Source organism: Urocampus carinirostris, chromosome 7 (assembly GCF_059441175.1).
Source record: "Urocampus carinirostris isolate Australia breed hairy pipefish chromosome 7, RoL_Ucar_1.0, whole genome shotgun sequence".
Taxonomy (NCBI): domain Eukaryota; kingdom Metazoa; phylum Chordata; class Actinopteri; order Syngnathiformes; family Syngnathidae; genus Urocampus; species Urocampus carinirostris.
In genome coordinates, this window is record NC_142355.1 from 39078672 (window position 1) to 39103135 (window position 24464).

Here is a 24464-nt window from a genome sequence, read left to right on the forward strand (position 1 = left end):
CTGTTCTAAATTCAAACTTTGGCACAGGCCTCCCTGACTGGACTCTGTATGCACATAGATTGTCTCCCTGGTTCCATCAAAAGCTTTCAAAGTTCAATATAATAAAGACTTTCATTTATTTAACGGTGAAATTTGAACTCAAATGTTCGTTTGTCAATATTTCCTTGTAAGTAAGCTGGCAGGCAGGTCGGCAGCATTGCCTTTGTGAGCAAATACGCTCTCAAAATGCCCAATAAAGTGTGACATATTAAAATGAAAGGTAAAATAATGAATTTACCTAATCTTTGATTGATTGATTGTTTGATTTACATTTTGTTTGTTTCCTCTGTTTATAAACTACAGTTATAAGGAATTCAAATGCATGCATGCTATAAACCAGCATATATGTAAAATACTTTTTTTCATCAAGTGCAAAAATAGAGAGGTAACACTGGAGGAGAATATGAGTACTTTGACGGATCGTGATTCAAAATATGATCTTGTGGCGCCATCTGTTGGATGAAAGTGCTACTACAAGAGCCAATGCTTTTAATGCTCAATTTTAATTGATTCTATCCATTCATTGTTGCAGCCTTAGATATGTGTAAGTTTTTGTTTTTCGTTTGTTTTCATCGGGGCGGCAGTAGCTCAGGAGGTAGAGCGCTCGTCTTGGGATCAAGAGATCGCAGTTCGAATCCCGGCTTCTCCGTGTTACATGTCGAAGTGTCCTTGGATAAGAGACTGAACCCCTGATGCCCCCAATAAGCAGGTTGGCGCCTTGCATGGCTGCGCGGCCGCTATTGGTGTGTGAGTGTGGGTGAAGGGGTAAATGTGAAGCACATTGTAAAGCGCTTTGGGAAGTCTTCATTGACTTGAAAAGCGCTGTATAAAATGCATATAATTTCATTTCATTTCATCGCTACATTTGAATAATTAAAAAACATTTCCTGTTTGATTCATTTACTGTGGGTAGCCTTGAATCAATTTTACCTTGTATTCGGTTTTGAAGGTGTTTTTCAAGTCATTGGGGTTTGCATGTGTTTTTTTCTGTTTAGTGTAGCACTCCCATATTTAGCAGAATTTCAGGGGGGTGTATGTAACGTGTGTAATAATATCTTTTGTTTTATTGAAATTCCTGCTGAAATATGTGTATAGTTTTTGGTAAGTGTCCTGCAATGATGAGTCCAATGATTGTCCAAGTTATTCCACAATTTTGGTCCATTGTAAGTAATGGTATAAGATTTTTGTTCTGTTTGCACTTTACATTTTAGCAAAGGAACAGTAAAGTAAAGAGTATTGCCATTTGTTGATTTATTTTTTTAATCATGCTCTGACAATGTAACATAAATGGAAGAAAAAATAAGACACATTTTTGTTTAATAAAAGCCATATTACTTCACATTTAGCATTTTCACATAGCAGATGTCGACTATACAATTTTATTCAACTTATTTAATAATACATGTATGCGTTACTGATTATTAAGTAATACAACTCTCCACTATCTTTCATATTGTTTACACATACTTGAATTTGGTTCACATTTTATTAAATTTTTAGCATCACTATATCTTTTTTTCTTTAATAAGAAAAGACTCCAAGGTAGGCAGTAATCATGTTTTTTGGGGAAAATATGCCTACATTGATGTTTAATTTGTTGCAGTTTTTTGGTTTGCGACACAGAAATGACAATTTTCCCGATACACTCGAGAACACTTGAGTCAAAAATAACCCAAATTGTGACAAACGGCCCAAGCATTTATGTCAGAGGTGACCAAACCTTTTCTTTTGGGAGACAAAAATTGGAGGGTTCAAAGGCCTGTTGGAGTTTTATTACATTACTTTATATTATCTAGGTATCTTCTCATACTGCATTCTGTTAGTTTATTTCACATTGCACTATAATTTATATTCACTTAAAACATGAGCCACTCTCCAAAGCACTAGCTTGTAAGTAATCTTTAGTATTTAACCAGACATTCTTTTTATTCTATTTTTCTCTTTTAAGTTTTTATTTAGTGTTCATCCTGGAGTGCCATGTCTAATCTTGTTGTCAACAATGTTCACTACGCTGGTACTAATGACAATCAAGAATATTCTAATTCTATTTCTTAGATTCATCAATATTGATATGTTTTGTTTGCAACAGAAATGCAAAGAACCTACATAGGTGATAGATAGATAGATAGATAGATAGATAGATAGAGAGAGAGAGAGAGAGAGAGAGAGAGAGAGAGAGAGAGAGAGAGAGAGAGAGAGAGAGAGAGAGAGAGAGAGAGAGAGAGAGAGAGAGAGAGAGAGAGAGAGAGAGATAGATAGATAGATAGATAGATAGATAGATAGATAGATAGATAGATAGATAGATAGATAGATAGATAGATAGATAGATAGATAGATAGATAGATAGAAGGGGAGTGAGAGAGAGAGATCAATTGTAATTTAAATTTTAAACAATTGTTTGCTTATTAGGATGTTTGCAAATATTATGTATCAATAACATTTTTTAGGAGATAGTATCGTTTTTACAAGTAGTTGATAGGGTCCAAAAAGTCATAGACACCCGTGCCCTGCGTAAATCAATTTAGGTTGTTTACACTTGGGTGACACGAATCAGTTCACTCTTGAACCATATTGTATTATTTTTGACTCAACTCTCTGTAGAAGCATAAAGTGCATTCAAGACAATTAGAGGTAAGATCTTAAGTCAGAGTCCGAGACCGCCCCAAAATTCTTGCTCCTGAGTCCTCACAAATAAAATATGAAAATTCAGGTTTGCTACAAGCTTGGTCCCTCATATTAAGTTAATTTGTCAGGCTCGGGCTGTTTCGATCTCTAATACCTGGTCTGGCTGGATTTATTTAGGCCTGATCTTACCTCTAAAATGGATGCAGCAAACGAACGAGTCTTTTTACAACTGCGGTGTTTCTGAGCACAGCAAGCAAACTAGAGCAAAGCGGGTGAATGTTCACGACAACACACTGAGGGCGTCCGTCAGCATCTTCAGCTCATCCTTCACGGCTTCCAAGCTTCCTTGGATCTTCAAGGGATTATCCAGGACTTCTATGCTGCTGGTGTAGGGGTCAAACTTGACTGAGAAGGGTCGGCGTATACCAGCCACGAATGCCCTGGTTCCAATAAACATAGAGATCATTGCATGAATAACGTGGGAGTCGCATTTGAGGTTTTTTATTATTACTGTTGTGTTTGTTTTCTATCACTTCGTTTTGTGGTTTATGTAGCTTTCTCATTTTGTTTTTGCCATTTTCATTTTACAGATTTTTTTGGCATTGATCAATGACCAAACTCATTCAACTCAACCCTTAACCAGGGGTTAGCATCTATTTGGAGTGGCGGGCCCCAATGGGTTAAAAGATTTAGCCGAGGGATTGATCCTGATATGATACTAAGGTTATATTTATTTATATATATATTTGTTTTTGGTTAGATTAGTTTCTTCAAGTTGATTTTGAAACACTCGCAGTTAAAGCAAAAATAATATATTAGGTCCCTGTTGAAAGCAGTAAACTTTATGTCTAGATTTTACTGTAGTTGTAATTTTTATTATTTTTGAGGCATTTCTGCTGTTGCATTTTTGTAGTAATTTAGTAATTCTGTAGTATTTTTGTAGTACTGCTGTAGTTTTTTAATTTTGTGAGTTTTTGTTGTACGTGATTTCTGCACTAGTATTTTTGTAGTATTTCCTGCCCATTGGAATCCATATATGCAGGCAGAGTCAAGAGCAAAGCAAAGGCCTCTGCCACGGATCCCAGGCACCCAGGCTACAGACTGTTTGAACCGCTTCCATCAGAAAAGTAGTATGGGAACATCCGCGCCACCACTGTAAAAGTGTAAAGTCCATCAGTAGTATTGTAGTATGTAGTAATGTAGTATTTCTGTCGTAATATTTCTGTAGTAATGTTTGTATTACAGTATGAGTGTCGTGGTATTTCTTAAGTATTTCCATATCAGTATTTTTGTTGTATTTCTTTAGTATGTAGTCTGTTTGTATCATTTCCATAGTAGCATTGTGCAGTATTAATTGAGTATTTCTGTAAATTACTATGGTTGTATTTTTGTAGTTTTTTTTTCATTTTTGTGTAATTAAATTATCTTATTATAATATTACTGCAATAGTAATTTTGTAACATTCTCATTGTATTTATTTTTCTTTTCAGAATAAAAGCAAACTAATACTGCATATTTCAAGCACTAAATTTGATATTTAATTTTAAAAATCTTTGTGGTATTTCTGTAGTAATTGTTTTGTCGTAGGCACACAAAGGGACATTTGGGACAAAGTTGGCACCAATAACAGTATTTATTAGTAGAACTTTATTCACTATTTTATAAATTTTTAATATATTTTGAGCACTTGACAGGATGCATGTAGCCCGCGGGCAGTAGTTTGCCCAACTCTTTGGTAAGCGATGTTTGCATTGTGTGCTTGTCTTTTGCTGCATGTACTGTATTATTGTGTTGATGTGGGCGAGGAGAGGACTTTGGCCTTATACAACTAAGCATTGCTTCAATTTATGCTTAAAGACATGGAACTAAGTTAGAAGTGGAATGCATTATTACATAGATGTATGAGAAGTAAATGATACTTGCTCTCACATTTAGCATTATACTCTCACACATGTACAATTACACTCTCATACCGACTCTTCTATACTCTCTTCTATATTCTCATACACATACTTCTATAATCTCTCACACATATTACTAGATTATCATACACACACTACTATATTCTCGAACACATACCATTATATTCTCATACACACAACTTTACTCTCTCACACATATTACTAGACTATCATACACACACTACTATATTCTCTCACAAATATTACTATACTGGGACCAACTCCAGTTTGACGTCAAACATAAACACAAAGAACAGTGTGCATTGCATTTGTTACCAAAAGTGTCCTAAGTAAAACAACATTGAAAGTGAAGGTAATCATTTCACTAGGTGTAAAAAAACCCTATATTATTAGCAATTTTAATGGAGTGTGAGAAAGAATAGGAGTGCTGTAAAATAGTGTAATAGTGTGTGTGTGTGTGAGTCTATAATAGAGTGTGTGTGTTTGTGCGTGTGTGTGTGTGTGCGTGTTTAAGAGTATAGTAGTGTATTTAAGAGAGTATTATAGTGTGAGAGAGAGTCTAGACTCTAGAGCAGGGGTCGGGAACCTTTTTGACTCAAAGAGCCATAAAAGCAAAAAATATTAATTTTATTTTGGGAAAGAGCCACGCCATATATTATGAGACAAATTTACTAAATTGCTAAACCCGCGCCCCAGACAAAAGCTTAGTCTTCAGCACATTTATTTTTGATGATTTGATAAAAATTATGAAAAGAGAATAATGCCAGAGCCCCTGTCCCAAAATCAACAAACATACCACTTTAAACTTGTCTCTTTCTTGCAATTACTCAAGATCCTTTTGACCCTTTTTTTCATATATATTGGTTTCAAAACCAGATGCAAGCAGTTATTGTGTAAAAACGTCACAGCATTCTGCAAATAGGGAGCCTGATGAGCTCACTTTTGGCGCAGACAGCGTAGGGCGAGAGATGGGAGGGAGTGCTTGCACTTTTTGCATAGCTCCACCCATCCCTCCCACTCACCCAATCAAATGACTAAGTTCTCTTCCGGTGTTTTGGCGTATTTATAGTTCTGTGGATTCATCATAAGGTATCTGAACACTGAACACAGATTATATAGTGAACTTTTATATAAAGGATTCTTTGGCGTTGTACAACCAAAGCGAGTTTTTTTCCCCCCTTTTTTTGTGTGACACCTTGACTGTAAATTGTAGTGAAAAACGTGCCCTATATATACTGCAAAGTAATAACATGTTATTTAGCTTTGGTTTGGCTTTGCGTGTATCAGAATAGGATAGACAACTCAAGTTTTAAACAAGATGGAGAAATTTTGCATGCAATCAAATTTGTCTCTGAGCCACAGATACTCATAGAAAGAGCCATATACGGCTCGCGAGCCATAGGTTCCCGACCCCTGCTCTAGAGTTTTGAAAAAGTGGTGTGAAAGGGTAGAATAGGAAGATAGGCAGGTAGGTACATAGGCAGGTAGGTCGTTAGGTAGATAGGTTGGAAGTAAGGTAATTTAGTGGCGGGGAGTAACGTCATGCTCGTCCTCATGTTTTTTTGTTTCTATTTGTTAGTGTAGCATGAAAATTTTAACAGTCAAAATAGGCCTGCTTCAAGTACGCCAAGCAAAACCCAAAGAACGATGAAAAAAAAATAATGATTCGAGCGCGTCGAAAAATGTACGTACTTGCAGAGTTGATAAACACTGCAAGAGATTAAATATTTTTGAAGAAAACAAGTATTATGGGAAAACTGCCATCAATAATTTGTTTTAGAATCAAATTTTACACCCCTGAATCGTGATTGGAATCTAACAATGGGCCTCTGAAAGATCCCCAACCCTACAGCAAAGACACACTTTTTATGCCATTAATTTACAAGTCCGGCTCACGTAAGAATGTTTTTTGCTACTACGTAGCCCCTGAACTAAAATTTGTTTCACAAGCCTGATCTATATTGTATGTGATCAAAGGAATAGCAAAAAATGAAAAGATTGTCGTAGGAAGATGCAGCACTTGGCCTTCAGAAAACGAATTATGCACATTAAAAATATTCTTCTATTCATCCTACTTTTGTCCATATCGATTTTGTTTTTCCAAACATTCCCCTTGCTGCTCTTTTCTAAGGGATTGTGACTAAATCCTGTCAAAACACTCACTAAAGCTACTTGTTTTGCAGGGAAGCATTTGAAGTGTTTGCCAAATAAAACGGCAGTACTTGGCCATGCTAAGAGCGTCTGCATCGGTACCAGCTGTCTTCGTGCTGACTTTGTGGCCCCCTGGCTCATATGACTGTTTTTTGACCTTGTCCCTGCGTAACCTCCCTGCATGTGTTTTTCCTTCCGCTCATATTTCTTTCGACAAATGTGCGTTCGCATGTAGGCACCTGAATTTCTCTTTTGCGTCTGAAAAACTCTCGGAAATGAAGTAGACAGGCTGGTAGGTTTGGTCTTGGTAGGGCTGCACGGCCGCGGCTTCGGGATCAAACTCCCTGGTCTCCGGTTCGTCAGACAGACTGTGCTGCAAGGAGAGTAGATGAAAACAAGTCGGCTCAATGAACTTGTTGTTTTAAATTAAGTGAAAAGCCAAATACAGACGGGAATCGAAAGATACCACCAGTTCTCCGTAAGAAGAAAGAAGTCCTGCGCCATAAGCCCTTACTTCACCGTTTTGTTTACACAAGCCATATTCCACAGTGAACCAGTACAGCTGGAAAAAAAACACATACATATAAAGTGTAGCATCCACATCATATATATTATATATAATGAGTACATTGGGTAGGCTCATGGTATCTTTGTTTCCCATGTATTGCTTAAGTATTGAATTCAAGATTATGTATGGGCATGTACAAAAAATGAAATATACCAATCAGCCATTTTTATCCTCCTATGCAAAATGTTTTGATCCAACGCTGCCTGCAAATCAAAAGGTTTGCCCACCCCTGATCTACAATACTTAAATGTATGCATGCTGGTCTTACTGTAGATAGTTTTTCAATATCTTCGTCCGAGGCACCCAGTGATGCAAGGCCAAGATTCTGCAGAAATGATTTCAATTATAATATGACAGACTACCTCAACACAACTTTATTACCACTTGCGTACCTTAATAAGAAAAACTGGATTAACAACACCTAGCAATAGGGAGTTTAAACAATAAATGAACTATAATTGAACATTTTAATCTGCAGTACCAACCATACAAGGTAATGCATGCTTGAGTTGGCTAGAACACTATTTTACCTGGGAAAACTGGGCAAAAGTGCGGTCTGCCAGCATAGGCACATGGCCTAAAAGTTCATGGACACAGTCACTGGAGGGAAAGACAAGCACACTGTTTAATAATACCGGATGTTCCAAAAGTTCTTGGCACTTTTTTACATCAAATATCTTGTAAACTATTAAGAATATAATAATAATAATAATAATAGTAATAATAATAATAATAATAATAATAATAATAATAATAATAATAATAATAATAATAATAATAATAATAATAATAATAATAATAATAATACGATTTTTTTTTTTAAGCGCCCTTCAGGACACCCAAAGTTGCTGTTCACAGTTCACAGGTCACAGATAACTTAACCGCCTGGGTCGTTGCACACAAAATAAAAGCAATTATATCATCTATCCATCCATCCATCCATCCATCCATCCATCCATTCATTATCTGCACCACTTGTCCTCAGTAGCGTCGCGGGGGTGCTGGAGCCCATCCCAGCCATCTTCGGGCAGTGGGCAGGGGACAACCTGAATTGGTTGCCAGCCAGTCGCAGGGCACAGGGATAGACAATTCACTCGCTCATTTACACCTAGGGACAATTTATAGGGACAATAACCTAACATGCATGTTTTTGGAATGTGGGAGGAAACCGTGCTGCACGCAATCATATCAATGAAACAGAAATTATAACGGACACTATATACCAAAAAATGCTTGTAATTTCAAATTTTACATGCAATTTTCAAAGATATTCAACGTAAACACCATTGGTCACACGACAGACATCAAGCCGATAGCCAAGTGGTTGCCAAACGCGTCTCAGCATTGCATTGCCAGTGGTTGCCAAAGCACGGGATGTACCTTGACATGCTTAATACGTGGTTCATAAAAGAGTGATGATTGTTAATCGTTGCAACAGCTTCTGATATTCGTGCCTTCAGCTAAACCACATCTCTAAGAATAAGGGATACATAGACAAATTATTTCACAAATCCCTACAAAAAGAATGTACATATGGTGCCCTGGGTTGCCGGGACATGAGATCTAGATTATTCTGCCAGGCAATCCATCTGTCTGGCAGTGTTGTGTTCAGAAACTGACTAACCCTGAAACTTCAGTTCAGTAGTGGCTGTTGGAAAATGAAGCCACGAGACTTTTGCATTAACCAGTTTTCCAGCATTTTGAGGTACTTCTCACCAGTGACTGTTGCCCTATCAAAGAGGAATAGTCTGTGACAGCTTTCTCTCGGCCTAACACAAAAAAGTAAAGCAAGGATAAAAGAAGCTGTTGCAACCATTGCCAATACAATGCTAGGATGTGTTTGGAAAGACTTTATGTGTGTCATGTAACAAATGGTGCCCACATTGAATATCTTTGCATGTAAAATTTCAGATAACAGTACAAGCTTTCTGAAGTGTTTTTAAATCCTAAATAGTTTCTGAGTTATTCAATGTCAAAACAGACTTCTGGAACACGCTGTTTTTTGTGTGAAAACCTCAAAATTATTTAAAAACATTCAATTGTTAACACAATTGATGCCTTCAGTACTAAATATAACTTCTAGTGAAAGCGTACAATAGAGACGTTTGTAGATGATCTGTTTATTGAGAAGCTGCCACAATTTACAGTATGATATCATTAAATAATTCTGTGGTCAAGAACAATATTGTATGTTATACTATGAATTAATCTGAAAACATAATTCGAATTACTGTGTGTGGAAAATAAAGGTCTAGAGGATAAATTATGATCCAATAAACACACGCAGTGAATTTCAGATTCCTAAATGGCCACTATCATTACTATTATTTTGTTTTTATTATTCTATTGTAATTGATTTATTTTTTAAATACATTCATTAAGATAGTATTATGTTCATTCTTATTTTCAGCGGAATAATACTAATTTGTATTATTGTAAGCTTGTAGTTAGTTAGTTAGTTAGTTAGTTAGTTAGTTAGTTAGTTAGTTAGTTAGTTAGTTAGTTAGTTAGTTAGTTAGTTAGTTAGTTAGTTAGTTAGTTAGTTAGTTAGTTAGTTTTAATCATATTCCCAGATGGGCACCACACTGCAAAACTCAAGTAAGACAGATGTAAGTAAATAAGTTAAGTCATCTTTCACATTTACATTTTGTTTCACTTCTAAATAGTGTTGTATTTATCTTATCATTTTTTATTGTAATTTAATTATTTCAAAAATATATTAACTGTTATATTAGAACCATCATCATTATTTTGATTTCATTACGTGTAATTTGTGTTACGGGTGGCTCGTAGTTCAATATAGTAGAACTTTCCTTTTTTAATTTTGCAGTTTCTGCAAAACAAAAATCACTAATAATAATATGAAATTGTATCAATAAGTTCAAATGGTATGATACTGACATGATTTCATTTCAGTTAATGATAGAAATGTTCTTTTGTTTTTTTTACTTTCTAGAACACCTTTTGAGTGTGTAAATGAGTTGAAACATTGTTAAAGGGACAGTGTGAATTATTTAGGGCCTCCTAGTGGTAAAAATCATTCATTAACAAAAAAATAATATTGATTTAGATATTGGGCTAAAATGCATTAACTATCAAATAAACATACATTTTGTAAATAAAATAGCATTTATTTTACATACAAAGGGAGCCTTACCTAAAGGAAGCCAATATAATTGTCCATCATCTTGCTGCCACAGGTACACAAAAATATGAAAAAAGCTGGGCAAGAAAATGAACTGTATTTTTTTGGGGGGTCACTTTGAGCCTCTGTAGTTTATATTCTTCGCTTTGCATTTTAGCACTCCTTTTTTTGTTGCACAACATTTAGCGACATCTAGTGTTTAAATAATAGACACTGTCGCCCTAAGTTGAATAAGGCATTTTCAACCTGCTATATTTGTCAAGAACCTAATTCTTCTGCATACCTGTCAACCTCCACAGCTCCATGCTCTTACAAACTGTCGTATTTTCCCTTACCAAATACAAAATCATCTTACACCATATATATTTTTTTCAAATGTCTTTATTTATGTAGTTTTAGTTGTATTGTACATGTGTTTCGTTACATATACATATATATTGTTAATTAACATTTTGTTGTAAAATACTGAGTTGCTCGACATGAATGAGGTTTATGATAAAAAACAGTTCAAAAATTAAGTAGCTTGGACTTTCACTGCAGAATGAAAAATACATGCAAATATAATTAAGTAGAAAAATACATTTTCTTATTCAAATTACGAATTCATTTTCTGCATTAAATTATTGTTGGTAATATACTGATTAAAGGGATAACCACAAACCTGTCTTTTTTCATTTTCTCCTTTCATACTTCCTTTTTTTCTTAACTTCTTTATACAACATAATAATCCGTAATATAATGCATCAAAGCAAGTGAGCCTTTGGAGAGCCGGCTCTCTTTAATGAGTTGAGCCGAAAAAGTCGGTTCTCTAAAAAGAGACAGACTTTCTTTCACTACACAACTACCACATGAAATCCGATGTTTTTTAAGACCACGCTCCCTTCGTTTGCAATGAAAAAAACGATACAGAGATAGAGGCTATCGTGGCAAACTCGTTTGACTTGATTGATTTGCCGTTTCGTGGTAGTCGATGTATACCGGATGGTACCGATAATTACCAAATTTGCGTTTTTCCGTATAGATTTTCTTGTACGTCGTACACGTCTTAAAATGTATAATAAACGTACTTTGTACGGCAAAACACATAAAGGTTGACAGGTATGCTTCTGTAAAAAAAAAAAGAAAGAAAACCTACAATTATGTGATATATAATTTGAGCTGGGCAGCACGGTGGAACAGTGGTTAGCGCATGTGGGGCACAGTTTTGAGGTCGTGAGATCAAACCACCTGTGTGGAGTTTGCATGTTCTCCCGTGCTTGCGTGGGTTTCCTCCGGGCACTCCGGTTTCCTCCCACATTCCAAAAATATGCTTGTCAGGTTTATTGGCCGGTCCAAATTGTCCCTGGGAGTGAATGAGCGAATTAGTTGTCTGTCCCTGTGTGCCCTGCGATTGGCTGGCAACCAGTTCAGGGTGTCCCTTGCCCACTGCCCAGGGATAGCTGGGATGGGCTCCAGCACCCCCGCGACCCTACTGAGGATAAGCGGTGCAGATAATGGATGGATGGATAATTTGAGCAAGGATAACTGCAGCTTGACATGTGTTTTTTTTTTTTTTTTTGATCTAAAAAGCAAAAATACATTATAAGGTCTTTCTTTTTAAATTAGCAGCATGGGGGCCTATTGCACAGTTTGAGACCCCTGCCCTAATATAAAAGTTTAAAGAGACAGTGTGTAATAGTAAGCGTCTCTTGGTGGTAATAAAAAAACATTCATTAAAACAAAACAACATCAATTTAAAAAAATAGGGAAAAATACTTGAAATATGATTAAAAACTTATTTTTTGTAAAATACTTGAAGGCTGAAAATGTGCATTTAATAACATTAGCCTCACATTGAGGGAGCTGACAAGTACACGAAAAAAAACCTTCAAATGGCTCGGCAAAAAGTAGTACAGAAGAAGTAGAAGTAAAATGGCGTGTTTTGGTTTGAGTCTCTGTAGTTTGCATTCTTCCTTGTGCATTTTGGCACTCTTTTGTAGTTGCACTACACCAGCCACATCAGACATATGGCCCGTGGATGATTTAACCTGGCCCGTGGATGATTTAACCTGGCCCGCCATGAATTATGTATGTCAAAAAAAAAAAGAAGCGAGTCTCTATGTTTTTTCTATCAAAGGTTATGATGTTTTTGTATAGTTGTAAACCACATGCTCTCTTGGGCCACTAAAGGGCAGTGTTGTGTTTGTATAGCCTGGTGAGTTAGTTCAGGTGTAAACTACATTTACTTAACTGTTTACAGATTCAGTGCCAAAAATGTAAATGTTTTTCCTCTTGTTTGTGAAGAAATGTGTTTTGTCTAGAAAAGACCCCTTTGGCATCCATGGTTGTAATATGTAGGGTAGGTAACTGATGGAGGCTGAACGATAAACATAATACTGAAAAACAAAGCTAAAATGTAAAGTTGACATTTTTTTACTGATTGGCCCGCCTGAGAAGAAAAAGTCAGGATCAGGCCCCTAGAGCCAAACAGAGTTTGTCTTGCCTGGACTACACCATACAACGACATCTACGGGTCAAATAATACACACTGTCCCTTTATATTTAATAAGGTGTTTGCAAATCATTCTGCAATGGGTTAAAATTAGGCAGGTAATACTCACGGCTCTGGGGAATGCATAGGGGCGGAGCCATGACGGATGTACTGGGTACATTGAAACACCCGAAATGCTAAGCTAGCCAGGAAATCTCGAGCTGAGAGGAGTCCTGCCACCGGACGCAGCTGAAAGCCGGAGCGCTCTGCATGTTTTCAAGATGCGGTCAAAAACTGTGCCAAAAAGCCATTTTGCTACATGTTTTTTAACGATCCTCTTGTGTTAGGTCCTGAAGGAAATCGCTTTAAGGTAAATGCTCCACACTAATAAAAAGCCGGTTCCCTTTTAAATGTGCTCTCTCTCTCTCTCTCTCTCTCTCTCTCTCTCTCTATTTTTTTTCTTTCTCTTTATTTCTCTTGTCTTTTCTCTCTATCTCCCTCTCTCTCTTGCTCTTTCACTCACTTTCTCTCTCTTCTTCTTCTCTCTCTTTCTACTTCTCTCTCTCTATTCCTCTCTCTCTACTTCTCTCTCTACTTCTCTCTCTACTTCCCTCTCTACTTCCCTCTTCACTTGCCTCTCTACTTCCCTTTCTCCTTCCCTCTCTCCTTCCCTTTCTACTTCTCCTTCCCTCTCTACTTCTACTTCCCTCACTCCTTCCTTGTCTACTTCTCCTTCCCTCTCTACTTCTCCTTCCCTCTCTACTTCCCTCTTTCTCCTTCCCTCTCTTCTTCTCCTTCCCTCTCTCCTTGCCTCTCTACAGTAGAAAACTGATGAATTTAGGTGTTTTTGTTTGTAAAATTATATGGACATTAGCTGTAAATGGAGAAGGCACTATTCAAGTGGTTTAAATACAAAAGGCAAAATGCATATGGAGTGTCTCAGCTAAGTGTTCGTTTGCAAGCATTCAAGATTACAGAAGCCAAGATACAGTGGCTTGCGAAACTATTTGGCTCCTTGAACTTTGGGACCTTTTGCCACATTTCAGACTTCAAACATCAAGATATACAACTGTAATTTCTCGTGAAGAATCAACAATAAGTGGGACACAATCATGAAGTGGAACACACTTTATTGGATATTTTAAACTTTTTTTATTATTATCATTTTTTTTAATTTTTGATTCTTCACCAGAATTTACATCTTTATGTTTTGAAGTGTGTGGCAAAGTTCAGAAAAATCAAGGAGGGCAAATAGTTTCGCCAGCCACTGTGTATGAAGGCTCCACCGCTTTCTTCCATTTATTTCATTTAACGTCACAAAAATAAAAAGTTAGAGCTCTCGTCAAAAAAACTTAACACAGGCTTCAATTCAGGGATCAAGGCCCTCAACTCCATATAACAGGGCTGACCTGCAGAGACACAATAGGGTTGCCAAGGCGGCCTATGTGAGGATCACAGCAAAAGACCCAGGAAGGATGTGGGAGGGACTAGAAAAGATAACAAACTTCAGGAGCTGATGAACTGGTGACAGTTGGGGCTGCTGCTTCACTGGCAGAGTATCTAATTAGTTTCTTTAAGCCAGTAGGAACCACCAACAGCACATTGGCACTTTAGGATTATGAAGTGAGACGTGTGCTGAAAACTGCGAACCCCCACCTGCCCAAGATGGAGTACCAGGGAGGGTGCTAAGGACTACATTGTTGTTATTATTATTTTCTTGTCTATTCATCCTGATAGATTCTCAATGTGAGTATAAACAGTAATTTCTAGCTAGTTACTTTTAGAATAACGCAATACTTTTGGGTTTCCAGGGGTAACGGAATTACTGTTTAAATGTAGTAACAGGGCGTCACCTGAAAGCTAACACAAAGAGGAGGGTTAAATGTGCTGCTACTCCATCCTTACCTTTAAGGAAACGGGACACATCTTCCAGTTGAGGAATGTTGTCTGGACTGTAGCCACAATGCTTTTCCAGGAGACGGAAAGCCTCATAGTACTCACTGCAGGCATGTGTAGCATACAAATCCCTCAGTGTCAAGTAAACTTCTCTCCTGCCCACAGAAAGTTTGTGTCAAGAACCGGAATGATAGCAAAATGACTTCTGAACACATAGCATGAACTTGGTATGAAATGAGAAGAAAATAAGCTCAAATTACAGCCTGCCCACTGTAATGGACTGATTTGAGAATGTTTTCCATCTGTAAATAATGGAGTCAAATAGGCTTGAAAGACACGTCACAAGTGAAAACAACAACGCAATCGAGAAGTTTTAAAGGTGAACCTTTTGTGAAGTTCGTACTTAAAAATAAAGCAAAAAAAACAAAGAAACAAAATAAAAGAAAATAAAAGGTATGAAGTAAAAAATGCGTTAACCCTCACCAAGTTTCAATTTCTTCATCCGTATATTCCACCCTTGGAATCGGCTCTCCACTGCAAGCAAACAATTACATATTATTGTATTAATTTTATTTGTATTCATCGTCTCTTACTGTCTGTATCCAAAGGCAATGTCGCCAATCATTTTCCTTCTCTGTCTGTAGACTGGGTCTGTGAAACCCTAGTAGAATCAAATTGATCACAAACACAGATCTGCTTTTCTTGGCCAACAACATTAAGGAAGTTTGTGACTTACAGGATGGTCTTGATCCAAGTCTGGATCAAATTTGGTGATCAGATGGTGACATTTATCCAAGTCTGCTATTTTCTTTGGGAACCAGTGAACTGGAGGGAAAGTCAATTGAAAGATGATGTGATTAAAGTAACAATACAAGCAAGCCAAAGTAATTAATGGACACAGTAGCACAGCAAAGGGAAAACAAATGGGACATTGTGTTTTCAGGTCTAATGATGAAACTTTCAATCATGGATGTAAACTTATTTTTTTTTCATCATTTATGTTACACGGGACCTCTAAACAGGGTTCATACACCTTTTTCTTGCCCAAATGCAAACACTTTTTAAAGGCAATTCTCCAATTTCTTCATTACCATTAAAAGAAAAAAAAAATGATGTGTATCATGTATTTTACAGAGCCACAAATATATCTGTAGTTTACATTTGTAATTTGTTATCCTGGTGTGAATGTATAGGACATATCAAATTTTAGATCTTGAGTAAATTGTAAATATGGTTGTTTTTTTTAAACAAATCTCTCCCTACATAGATGTTGGGCAAAATGACAGTAATATATAGCTTACATTTTCAGTTGCAGAAGGTTTTTTCCATTACAATTTACCACTCAGAAACGCTCCCTTAATTTTTTACATGGCCAATAATAAATGTCCATAATTGACAATAATAATACTTGCACAAATACATTTTATAGTGCCCTGTTTAGGTGTAGCATGCACCTATCCTCTTTGGCGCGACTCGTTGTGGGCGATGACCCTTCATTGAAAAATGCCATACAAACTCATACCAGCTGCCTTAATCGCAAGGAAAGAAATGCAAGGGCAAGGTGAAGCCACCAGCGAGTAGCGCCTGCGTCATTTTTTAAGCAGCTTTGTCGAGAAATATGGCAACAATTTCAAGCATTTACCCAAAATTGAAGCGCTTTTAAAACCTTGAAAACACAACACTAAAATTCAAGCATTTTTCAAGGATTTCAAGCACCTGTATGAACTCTGTCTAACCTTGTCTCCAAAGCTGCAGAATGTAACACTGGGAGCCATTAGGGAGTGCCCAAGGGCCACATGGTCGCATGCAGCTTCAAAGCCGCTTATAAACAAAAGCAGATGTTTATTGATTTTGTTGTTTTTTTCTCGTGGTGCCTTGACACGGAACCTAGCTAAAGACACTCCAGGAGGCCTAAAGTACAACAGCGTAAATTTTCACGTAAATCGGTTCAGCCGTCTTGCAGCCTATAGGTCACATTCGCTAAGGTGGAGCTACCCGGAGCTACCCGGCTTCAGCGCTGTTAGACAGAGACACGAAAGCCTGCGGGAAGTGGAGAGGAGGTGGACTTGCTATCTACGTGAACACGAGGTGGTGTAACCCTGGGCACAAAGATTCATCCACTCTGTTGCTAAACTACAACACAGCACCCCGAGGGCATTCTGTTTAATAAACAACAAAGGAAACTGCTGGAAGTGTGAATTTCCCTATGGGGATGACTAAAGTATCTATCTATCTATCTATCTATCTATCTATCTATCTATCTATCTATCTATCTATCTATCTATCTATCTATCTATCTATCTATCTATCTATCTATCTATCTATCTATCTATCTATCTATCTATCTATCTATCTATCTATCTATCTATCTACATTCAAATACACACACACACAAACACACACACACACACACACACACACACACACACACACACACACACATAACTCGAGCTTTATAAATAAGTTTGGATTTTAATTCAACCAATCAAGTAATTTCTCAGTTTTTAGATAATCAGAAGTTGTCATCGCTCACTAAGGCAGTATAATAATAACTTATTATATTATTAGCTATCTATCTGTACAACTTCAAAAGCAGATAATTAATATATAAGAAGAAAATAAAATAGTATTTTACTGCCAAACACTGATATAGATATTACAGTTACTCGGCTTATCAATTGAAGGAACCAAAGATACTGAACAATGGCATGTTTTTTTTCCAAAATAAAGTTGTGTAATTTCTTGCAGCACACTAGACAAGGTCTTACCGCAAACTAGTGTCCCCCGGCACACTGGTCAAAAAACACTGCCTCTCTATCTATCAAAAAGTTGTCGGAATGATTCTTGGCTGTGGCAACCTTGTGGAAGTTACCTTAAGCAAGTCACGGTAACCTAATTTGCCCCAGTTGTGCAAAGGATACATTTTTGGGGCACCACATTATATTATTATTATTAACAATAATAATAACAATACAAATAATAACAATACTAATGATAATAATGGTAATAATAACATCCCATGACTCTAATGAGGATAAGCGGTGCAGATAATGAATGAAGGAATGAATGAATGAATAATAATAAAAACAACAATAATAATGCGATGTTTTTTCCTTTTCAGAAATGTCCATAAGGGACAAACTGATTTCAAACAACAGAGAAGGGATAAGCCTTACATTTGATTTCTTTGGTGGTCCTGACGTCTTCTGCGTTTCTTTTAATGGAGCTTACAAGAGTGCTAACATCCGAAAGGTGTACTTCACAGCGGACAAAGTACTCCAGGCTGTGCAGACTGTCCTTAGGTTTGCGACAGGGCCTCGTCTCCAGATGATGGATCTTTGCTTCAAACGTCTGGAACACAATTCACATACCTGTCAATTTGTTACATTTTCTCCAATTTTACTGCTACATTTACCTGTCAACTAGAGGTAAGATCGGGCCTAAACAATCCACCCCAACCCGACCCGCCGTAAAAACATAAAAAAAAACTTGTTTTTTTGTTAGACCGATCTCGTCTTGACCATTTCGGCTCTAATCCAGGTCGTCTCGGTCACTGGTAGCAGACAACAACGTTACTGTAGATTATTAGTATTGTTGCGGTCTTCTATATAGTCTTTCATGTTGAGAGTAAATAGTGCCGTGTTGTGTTTTTGAGGTTTTTTATCACTTTATAGGGGAATTGCAATATTCCCACTGCCAGAAGATAGCTGGAATGGGCTCTAGCACCCCCACAGCCCTAGTGAGGATAAGCGGTGCAGAAAATGGATGGATTTATGAATGAAGTAAATTGTGACTGCAACTCATTACTGTTTTTTAGCAACGCTGGGGTTGACAGGTAAAATTTCATGACCTCCCAACTAAAAACGGTTTGGGACTTTTTGAAATCACAACCTACCTCAAACACTTTGAGAGTCCTAGAAAGCAGTGGGGTCTTGTTCCTGGCTAAAGTGAAGAAGAGGTTGATGAGAGCTCTCCCATCGTCCTCCTCGAAGACAATTTGCTCGCTCGCCTCAGCAGCCTCCGCTGCGGCTGCTGCCGCTTCACGCTCTTTCCTCGCGTCATCGATCAAGCTCTGACGGCGCCCAAGAAAGCGTTGAGACTACAGGCAAAATGACACGGAAATGTGGAGTTTTACATTTATTCCTGTACAATAATCAAATAATTAATAGTAAACAATATTTCTATTGCATAAACCTATATGTTTTCCCAGTATTAGTTTTTTTTTATATTATCAATTTGTGTTCGCCATATAATAAATTTTGGAAGGGATTTTTTAAACACACTTCTACTTGCAATAATCAACACTTTCTATTTTATATAAATGGCTTATGTAACATATCATCAAAATTAAAATATATTATATTCGCTAACGTTGGTACAATGTTAGGCTTGTGTCCAAATCTACAGGAATTGCAGGCAAAAATTACCTTAGAACTTAACAAGGTAAAATATTATAATTAAACTGTCATTAAATGTATCAAAAATAAAGGGTGTGGTATTTGGACAATCCAAGTCTCTTTAAGTAATTAGTAATAAGTATTTATACTGATGTTAACTAGAAACCACATACAAATAGCAAGGAATCCAATTAAGCAAAGAACATGCCGATATGAGTAGAAGTAGACATATATTTGACCGAAAACCCTTTATGTAATATACAGTTCATTAATTGTGCCTTTTTCAAGTTTTGGGGAAACCCATTTAAGAGCAATGTAGAATTGCTAATTTGATTACAAAATAAAGGGATTGCGCAAAATGCTGGATATAAAGAACATACAAACACATTTTTAATAAAATCAAACATGTTAAAATTTAAAGATATAATGAAATTGAAATCTCTTTTATTAGTATACAAGACAAGTGAACAACAACTCCCGACAAATATTCAACAGGTTTTTCCTTAAGAAGCACAACATTGAAAAGCCATTGTGTCGCCCAAAAAGGTATTTATTTATTTATTGAACGATTTAGATGATGATGACCTTATAAATGTCTTTCCTTCGCATTAATATAAAAAAATAATATAATACAGGTATTTTAGCTAAGTATACTAAGGATTATCAATATATGAAGAGTTTATTTGGGGATTATATATTATAAGAGTGACTAGTGATCGCCGTTTAAAATGTCATTTCTTTGTTTTGTTTTTATTTTTCCCTTGTTGGGTTAGGTTCTGTTTTATTGTTTTGATTTTAAACATGTCTTCCCTGCAAGAAAAATTGAGTAGATGGAATAGAGGCAAGCACTTAAAAGCTTCAGCTTTAGCCTACTCCCTTTGGCACATGTCTAGGTATTGTATTATTGTATCATGCAGCTGTTTTTGTGCAAATAGTTAATTGTTCCCTTTTGTTGATTGGTGATTTATGTTGTTGTTTTTTTGTGCTGTGCTTAGATAAAAATCCTAAGACACAGAATTTTCTGCTAACAGTGAAAGAACTAAGAAATATGCTGAAATAATAGTTTGTGATGTTTATTTGGTAAATTAAAAAAAAATGTTTACACGAGATATATTCTACATAATGTTTCTTGCTTTGAGGAAATAAGTGCCGCAATGAGTTTGTAATGTTTATTAACCATGAATAAAGGGGAGTTGCAATCACTAATAATGGGAGCGAATGACTGAGGTTGACAGGTATGCTATCATAAAAGGACCAACTTCCACAATAGCGCACAAGGTTTCCTGCAAAATATTGGGTCACCCCATGTGCCCTTTTTGATAGACATATTTTGAGTGTTTCAACGAACATAAACTCAAAAAATGTATCAACATTATATATAGAACAATTATTAATCTTGTCAAATACATCCTAGATTATTTGATTGTAGGCAAATCAGCCTCGGCTAATTGCTCCCCTTATTTATGATTGCAGTCCCCCTTGTTAAACGATCATAAACCTTGCAAAATAAGGCAGCACCTACTTAGTCTCTGCAAAACAGACTGTGTCGAATTAAAAGAATGATTTGAGTAAACAAGTTTATTTACCAAGTAAAAAACAAACAATTATTTTAGCATTTTATTTCCATACTTGCAGTAAATTTTGTGTTGGATGGATGGATGGATGGATGGATGGATGGATGGATGGATGGATGGATGGATGGATGGATGGATGGATGGATGGATGGATGGATGGATGGATGGATGGATAGATGGATGGATGGCTGGATGGATGGACGGATTAACGGATGGATACCATACCTGTCAACCTGTACGGTTATGCCGTACAAAGTACATTTATTATGCATTTTAAGACGTATATGACGTACAAGAAAATCTGTACGGAAAAACGCAAATTTGTCAATTGTGGGTACCATCCAGTATACACTAACTGGCACGAAACGGCAAATCAATCAAGTCAAACGAGTTCGCTGCGGAAGCCAATATCTCGGTATCGTTTTTTATTTAGTTGCAAACGAAGCGAGCGGTTTGATGTAGTGAGAGGAAGTCCGTCTCTTTTTAGACAACCGGCTTTTTCGGCTCAACTCATTAAAGAGAGCCGGCTCTCAAACAGCTCACTTGCTTTGATGCATTATATTACGAATTATGATGTTGTATAAAGAAGTTAAGAAAATAAGGAAGTATAAAATGAAAAAAGACAGGTTTGTGGTTATTCCTTTAAGAAAATGAAATAATAATTTGAATAACAAAATGTATTATTCTACTTAATTATATTTGAATATATTTTTTCCTTCCACAGCAGGGGTGTTAAACAGGCGGCCCGCGGGCCGGATCGGGCCCACTAAGGGATTGAATCTGGCCCGCGAGACAACGCTGAGGGAAGCGTGAGAGAAAAACGATCTGCAGGTTCTCTCTGTCTTTTTACCTTCTTTTGCTCTCTCTTCCTTTTTTCCTTTTCACTCTTTTTTCTCTCTTTTTCTCCCTGTCTTTTTACCTTCTTGGTCTTTCTTCCTTTTTTCCTTTTCACTCTCTTTTCTCTCTTTCTCTCCCTGTCTTTTTACCTTCTTTGCTCTCTCTTTTTTCCTTTGCTTTCTCTTTTCTCTCTTTCTCTCTCTCTTGACTCTTCTTTCTTTCTCTTCTTTCCCTCCTTCTCTTTTTCTATTTATCTTTGGATTTCTTTGTTTCTCTCTTTCTTTCCTCCTCTCTCACTATTTCTCTTTTTACTCATTTTGTTTCTCACATTCTCTCGCTCTCTCTTTCTCCTTTTCTCTTTTTCTTTGTCCCACCCTCTCTCTTTTTATCTTCCTCTCTTGGTATTATTTCTTTCTCCTCAATCTACTAGTCTGGCCCCCCGAGAGAATGTTTGTTCTATCGTGTGGCCCCCGAGTTAAAATGAGTTTGACACCCCTGTTCTACAGTGAACGTCTAAGCTACTTAATTTTTGAACTTTTTTTCATAATAAACCTCATTCATGTCGAGCAACTCAGGATCTCACAACAAAATGTTAATTAACAATGTATATAATATAACGAACCACATGTACATTATAACATGTTAAACAACATAAATAAACACGTTTGAAAAAAAATATGGTGTGAGATTACTTTGTATTTTGTAGGGGAAAATACGACAGTTTGTAAGGGCATGGAGCCGTGGAGGTTGACAGGTATGGGATGGATGGATGGATGGGTGGATGGATGGATGGATGGATGGATGGATGGATGGATGGATGGATGGATGGATGGATGGATGGATGGATGGATGGGCAATTTGAACCATGAAAACGTCTAAAATACAGGGGAATTTTTGGTTTTGCTGGTTTAAGATCAGGTAATTGTGTAATTTTGTTATTGTAATTTTGGTGATTAAGGGCTATATAAGTAAATGTGACATGACTTGAAATTTTGAAAGTTATGTTATCAACACACCTATGTGCGCACGCACGCACGCGATTGGAAACAGCGCGCAAAATGTGAAGAAACGGCTTCTATGCATTCTGCAAATATTCACCCTTTATCCATACTCACAGACAGAACAGTTTTATAAGTTACACTACCATTTTTCTCCCCTTAACATCGCAAGATTTATTTATTATCACAACAAATATTTAACTCAAAACTAGTCTTTTAGTCTACAGCTGCTTTATTTTAAGGCAAGACTAAGTGGTTTTGCGTGTTTAAAACGCTTCAACGATCGCATTAGATTTCTGTTTTGGTAAGAGTTCGCCACTTCTGGTTTTGAAAAAGCACATGCTGTTTGTTTGTTTTTAAATATTCCAGATACTGATTACATTTTGCGCGTAAAAATAGAGTGCGCAATAACACAGCAATACTATAAAATACAATACAATGAAACTGCAAAAACACTACCACTTGTTTAACGCATGTATTCTTGTCCGTCAAAATGTCAACTTATTCTTATCTTCTTTTTTTCCCTACCGTGATAGAGTCCGACCTTTCCAGCTCGGATGCTCCCCTGCGGATGCTTTTGGACGAGGACGTGGAGCTACTCGAAAGTGGCATTTTATGGGAGGTCTTCTCTTGGCTTCTCTCTCCGAGCAAATGAGGCGTGTGGAGCTACAAGTGGATGCGCCTTTTTTTCTGCTGTTTCTTTTTTCGGACAACCCATGAGAGCATCCTTTTTATGTGCGCATTTGTTTGCAGTTTCTGACGTCAATCTAAGGTCAATTCTATTCTAATCAATCAAGACTATCAGTGTGCTATATTTAAGGAGATGCTCTTTTTGCAACAAGCATTGACATCACTTAAATCAGGGCTGGGCTACCAAAAATATAGTAAGAGCCTCTTTGAAGCAGAAAAAAAGCCTTATGTTTGGAGACGCAAAAACAATTTAAAGCTTTATATGAGCCTTATAAGGAATACAACACAGTCTGAGTGTATTTGAATTCACTGGAAAAGGTTAAAAATGTGTCATGTTTGCATACCTGTCAACCTCAGTCGACTGCTCCCCCAATTATGATTGAAATTCCCCTTATTAAGCAATAATAAAGCTTATAAGCACAACAAAGCACTTATTTACTCGCAACAAGACAGACCAAGTGGAAGAAAAACAAAGAGAAATTGTATTTGAAAAATAAATGCTTGATCAAGCATAATATTTTTTTGTGTATACTACGACAATATTATCGATCTTCGATAATGTTGTCGTTTGCCAACAGTGACCGAGAAGATCCTGACTGTGCAAGACAAGATCGTTGTAACAAAAAAAATGTCTGAAAGAAAGACATTGTTAAACGCCGAACACAATTTGAAATGACCAAAACACGTAAAAATAAAATACGGGGAAAATGTATACGTTGACAGTCATGTGTTTGTCCTCCTACACAAAACCGTATCTTTTTTCTCATCTCATCTCTCATTAGCCGTACTGCTTATCCTCATTAGGGTCGCGGGGGGGCTGGAGCCCATCCCAGCCATCTCCGGGCAGTGGGCAGGGGACACCCTGAACTGGTTGCCAGCCAATCGCAGGGCACACGGGGACAGACAACTCACTCGCCCATTCACACCTAGAAACAATTTGGACCGACCAATTCACCTGAAATGCATGTTTTTGGAATGTGGGAGGAAACCAGAGTGTCCGGAGGAAACCCACGCAAGCACGGGGAGAACATACAAACTCCGCACAGGAAGTCTGGAGCTGGATTTGAACCCACGCAGGAGGTTCCCATGACATAAACTGTGACGCACAAGCGCTAACCACTGCGCCGCCGTGCTGCCCGTATCTTTTTTCAA

The 24464-nt window shown here is 37.0% G+C and overlaps 1 protein-coding gene across 1 annotated transcript; it reads right to left on the reverse strand.

Moving 5' to 3' along the window:
* Positions 1 to 1300: 1300 nt before the first annotated feature.
* Positions 1301 to 23307, reverse strand: th (tyrosine hydroxylase). The gene is made up of 13 exons (XM_088340906.1): positions 23151 to 23307; positions 18712 to 18915; positions 17993 to 18167; positions 15553 to 15641; positions 15410 to 15477; positions 15300 to 15350; positions 14826 to 14971; positions 13051 to 13186; positions 7836 to 7905; positions 7574 to 7630; positions 7204 to 7299; positions 6977 to 7110; positions 1301 to 3104 (listed from the first exon to the last, which is right to left on the reverse strand). Exons 1-13 carry the CDS (start codon positions 23232 to 23234, stop codon positions 2945 to 2947), a joined length of 1470 nt encoding a protein of 489 aa, XP_088197032.1. The 5' UTR covers positions 23235 to 23307; the 3' UTR covers positions 1301 to 2944.
* Between the last annotated feature and the right edge of the window lie 1157 nt (positions 23308 to 24464).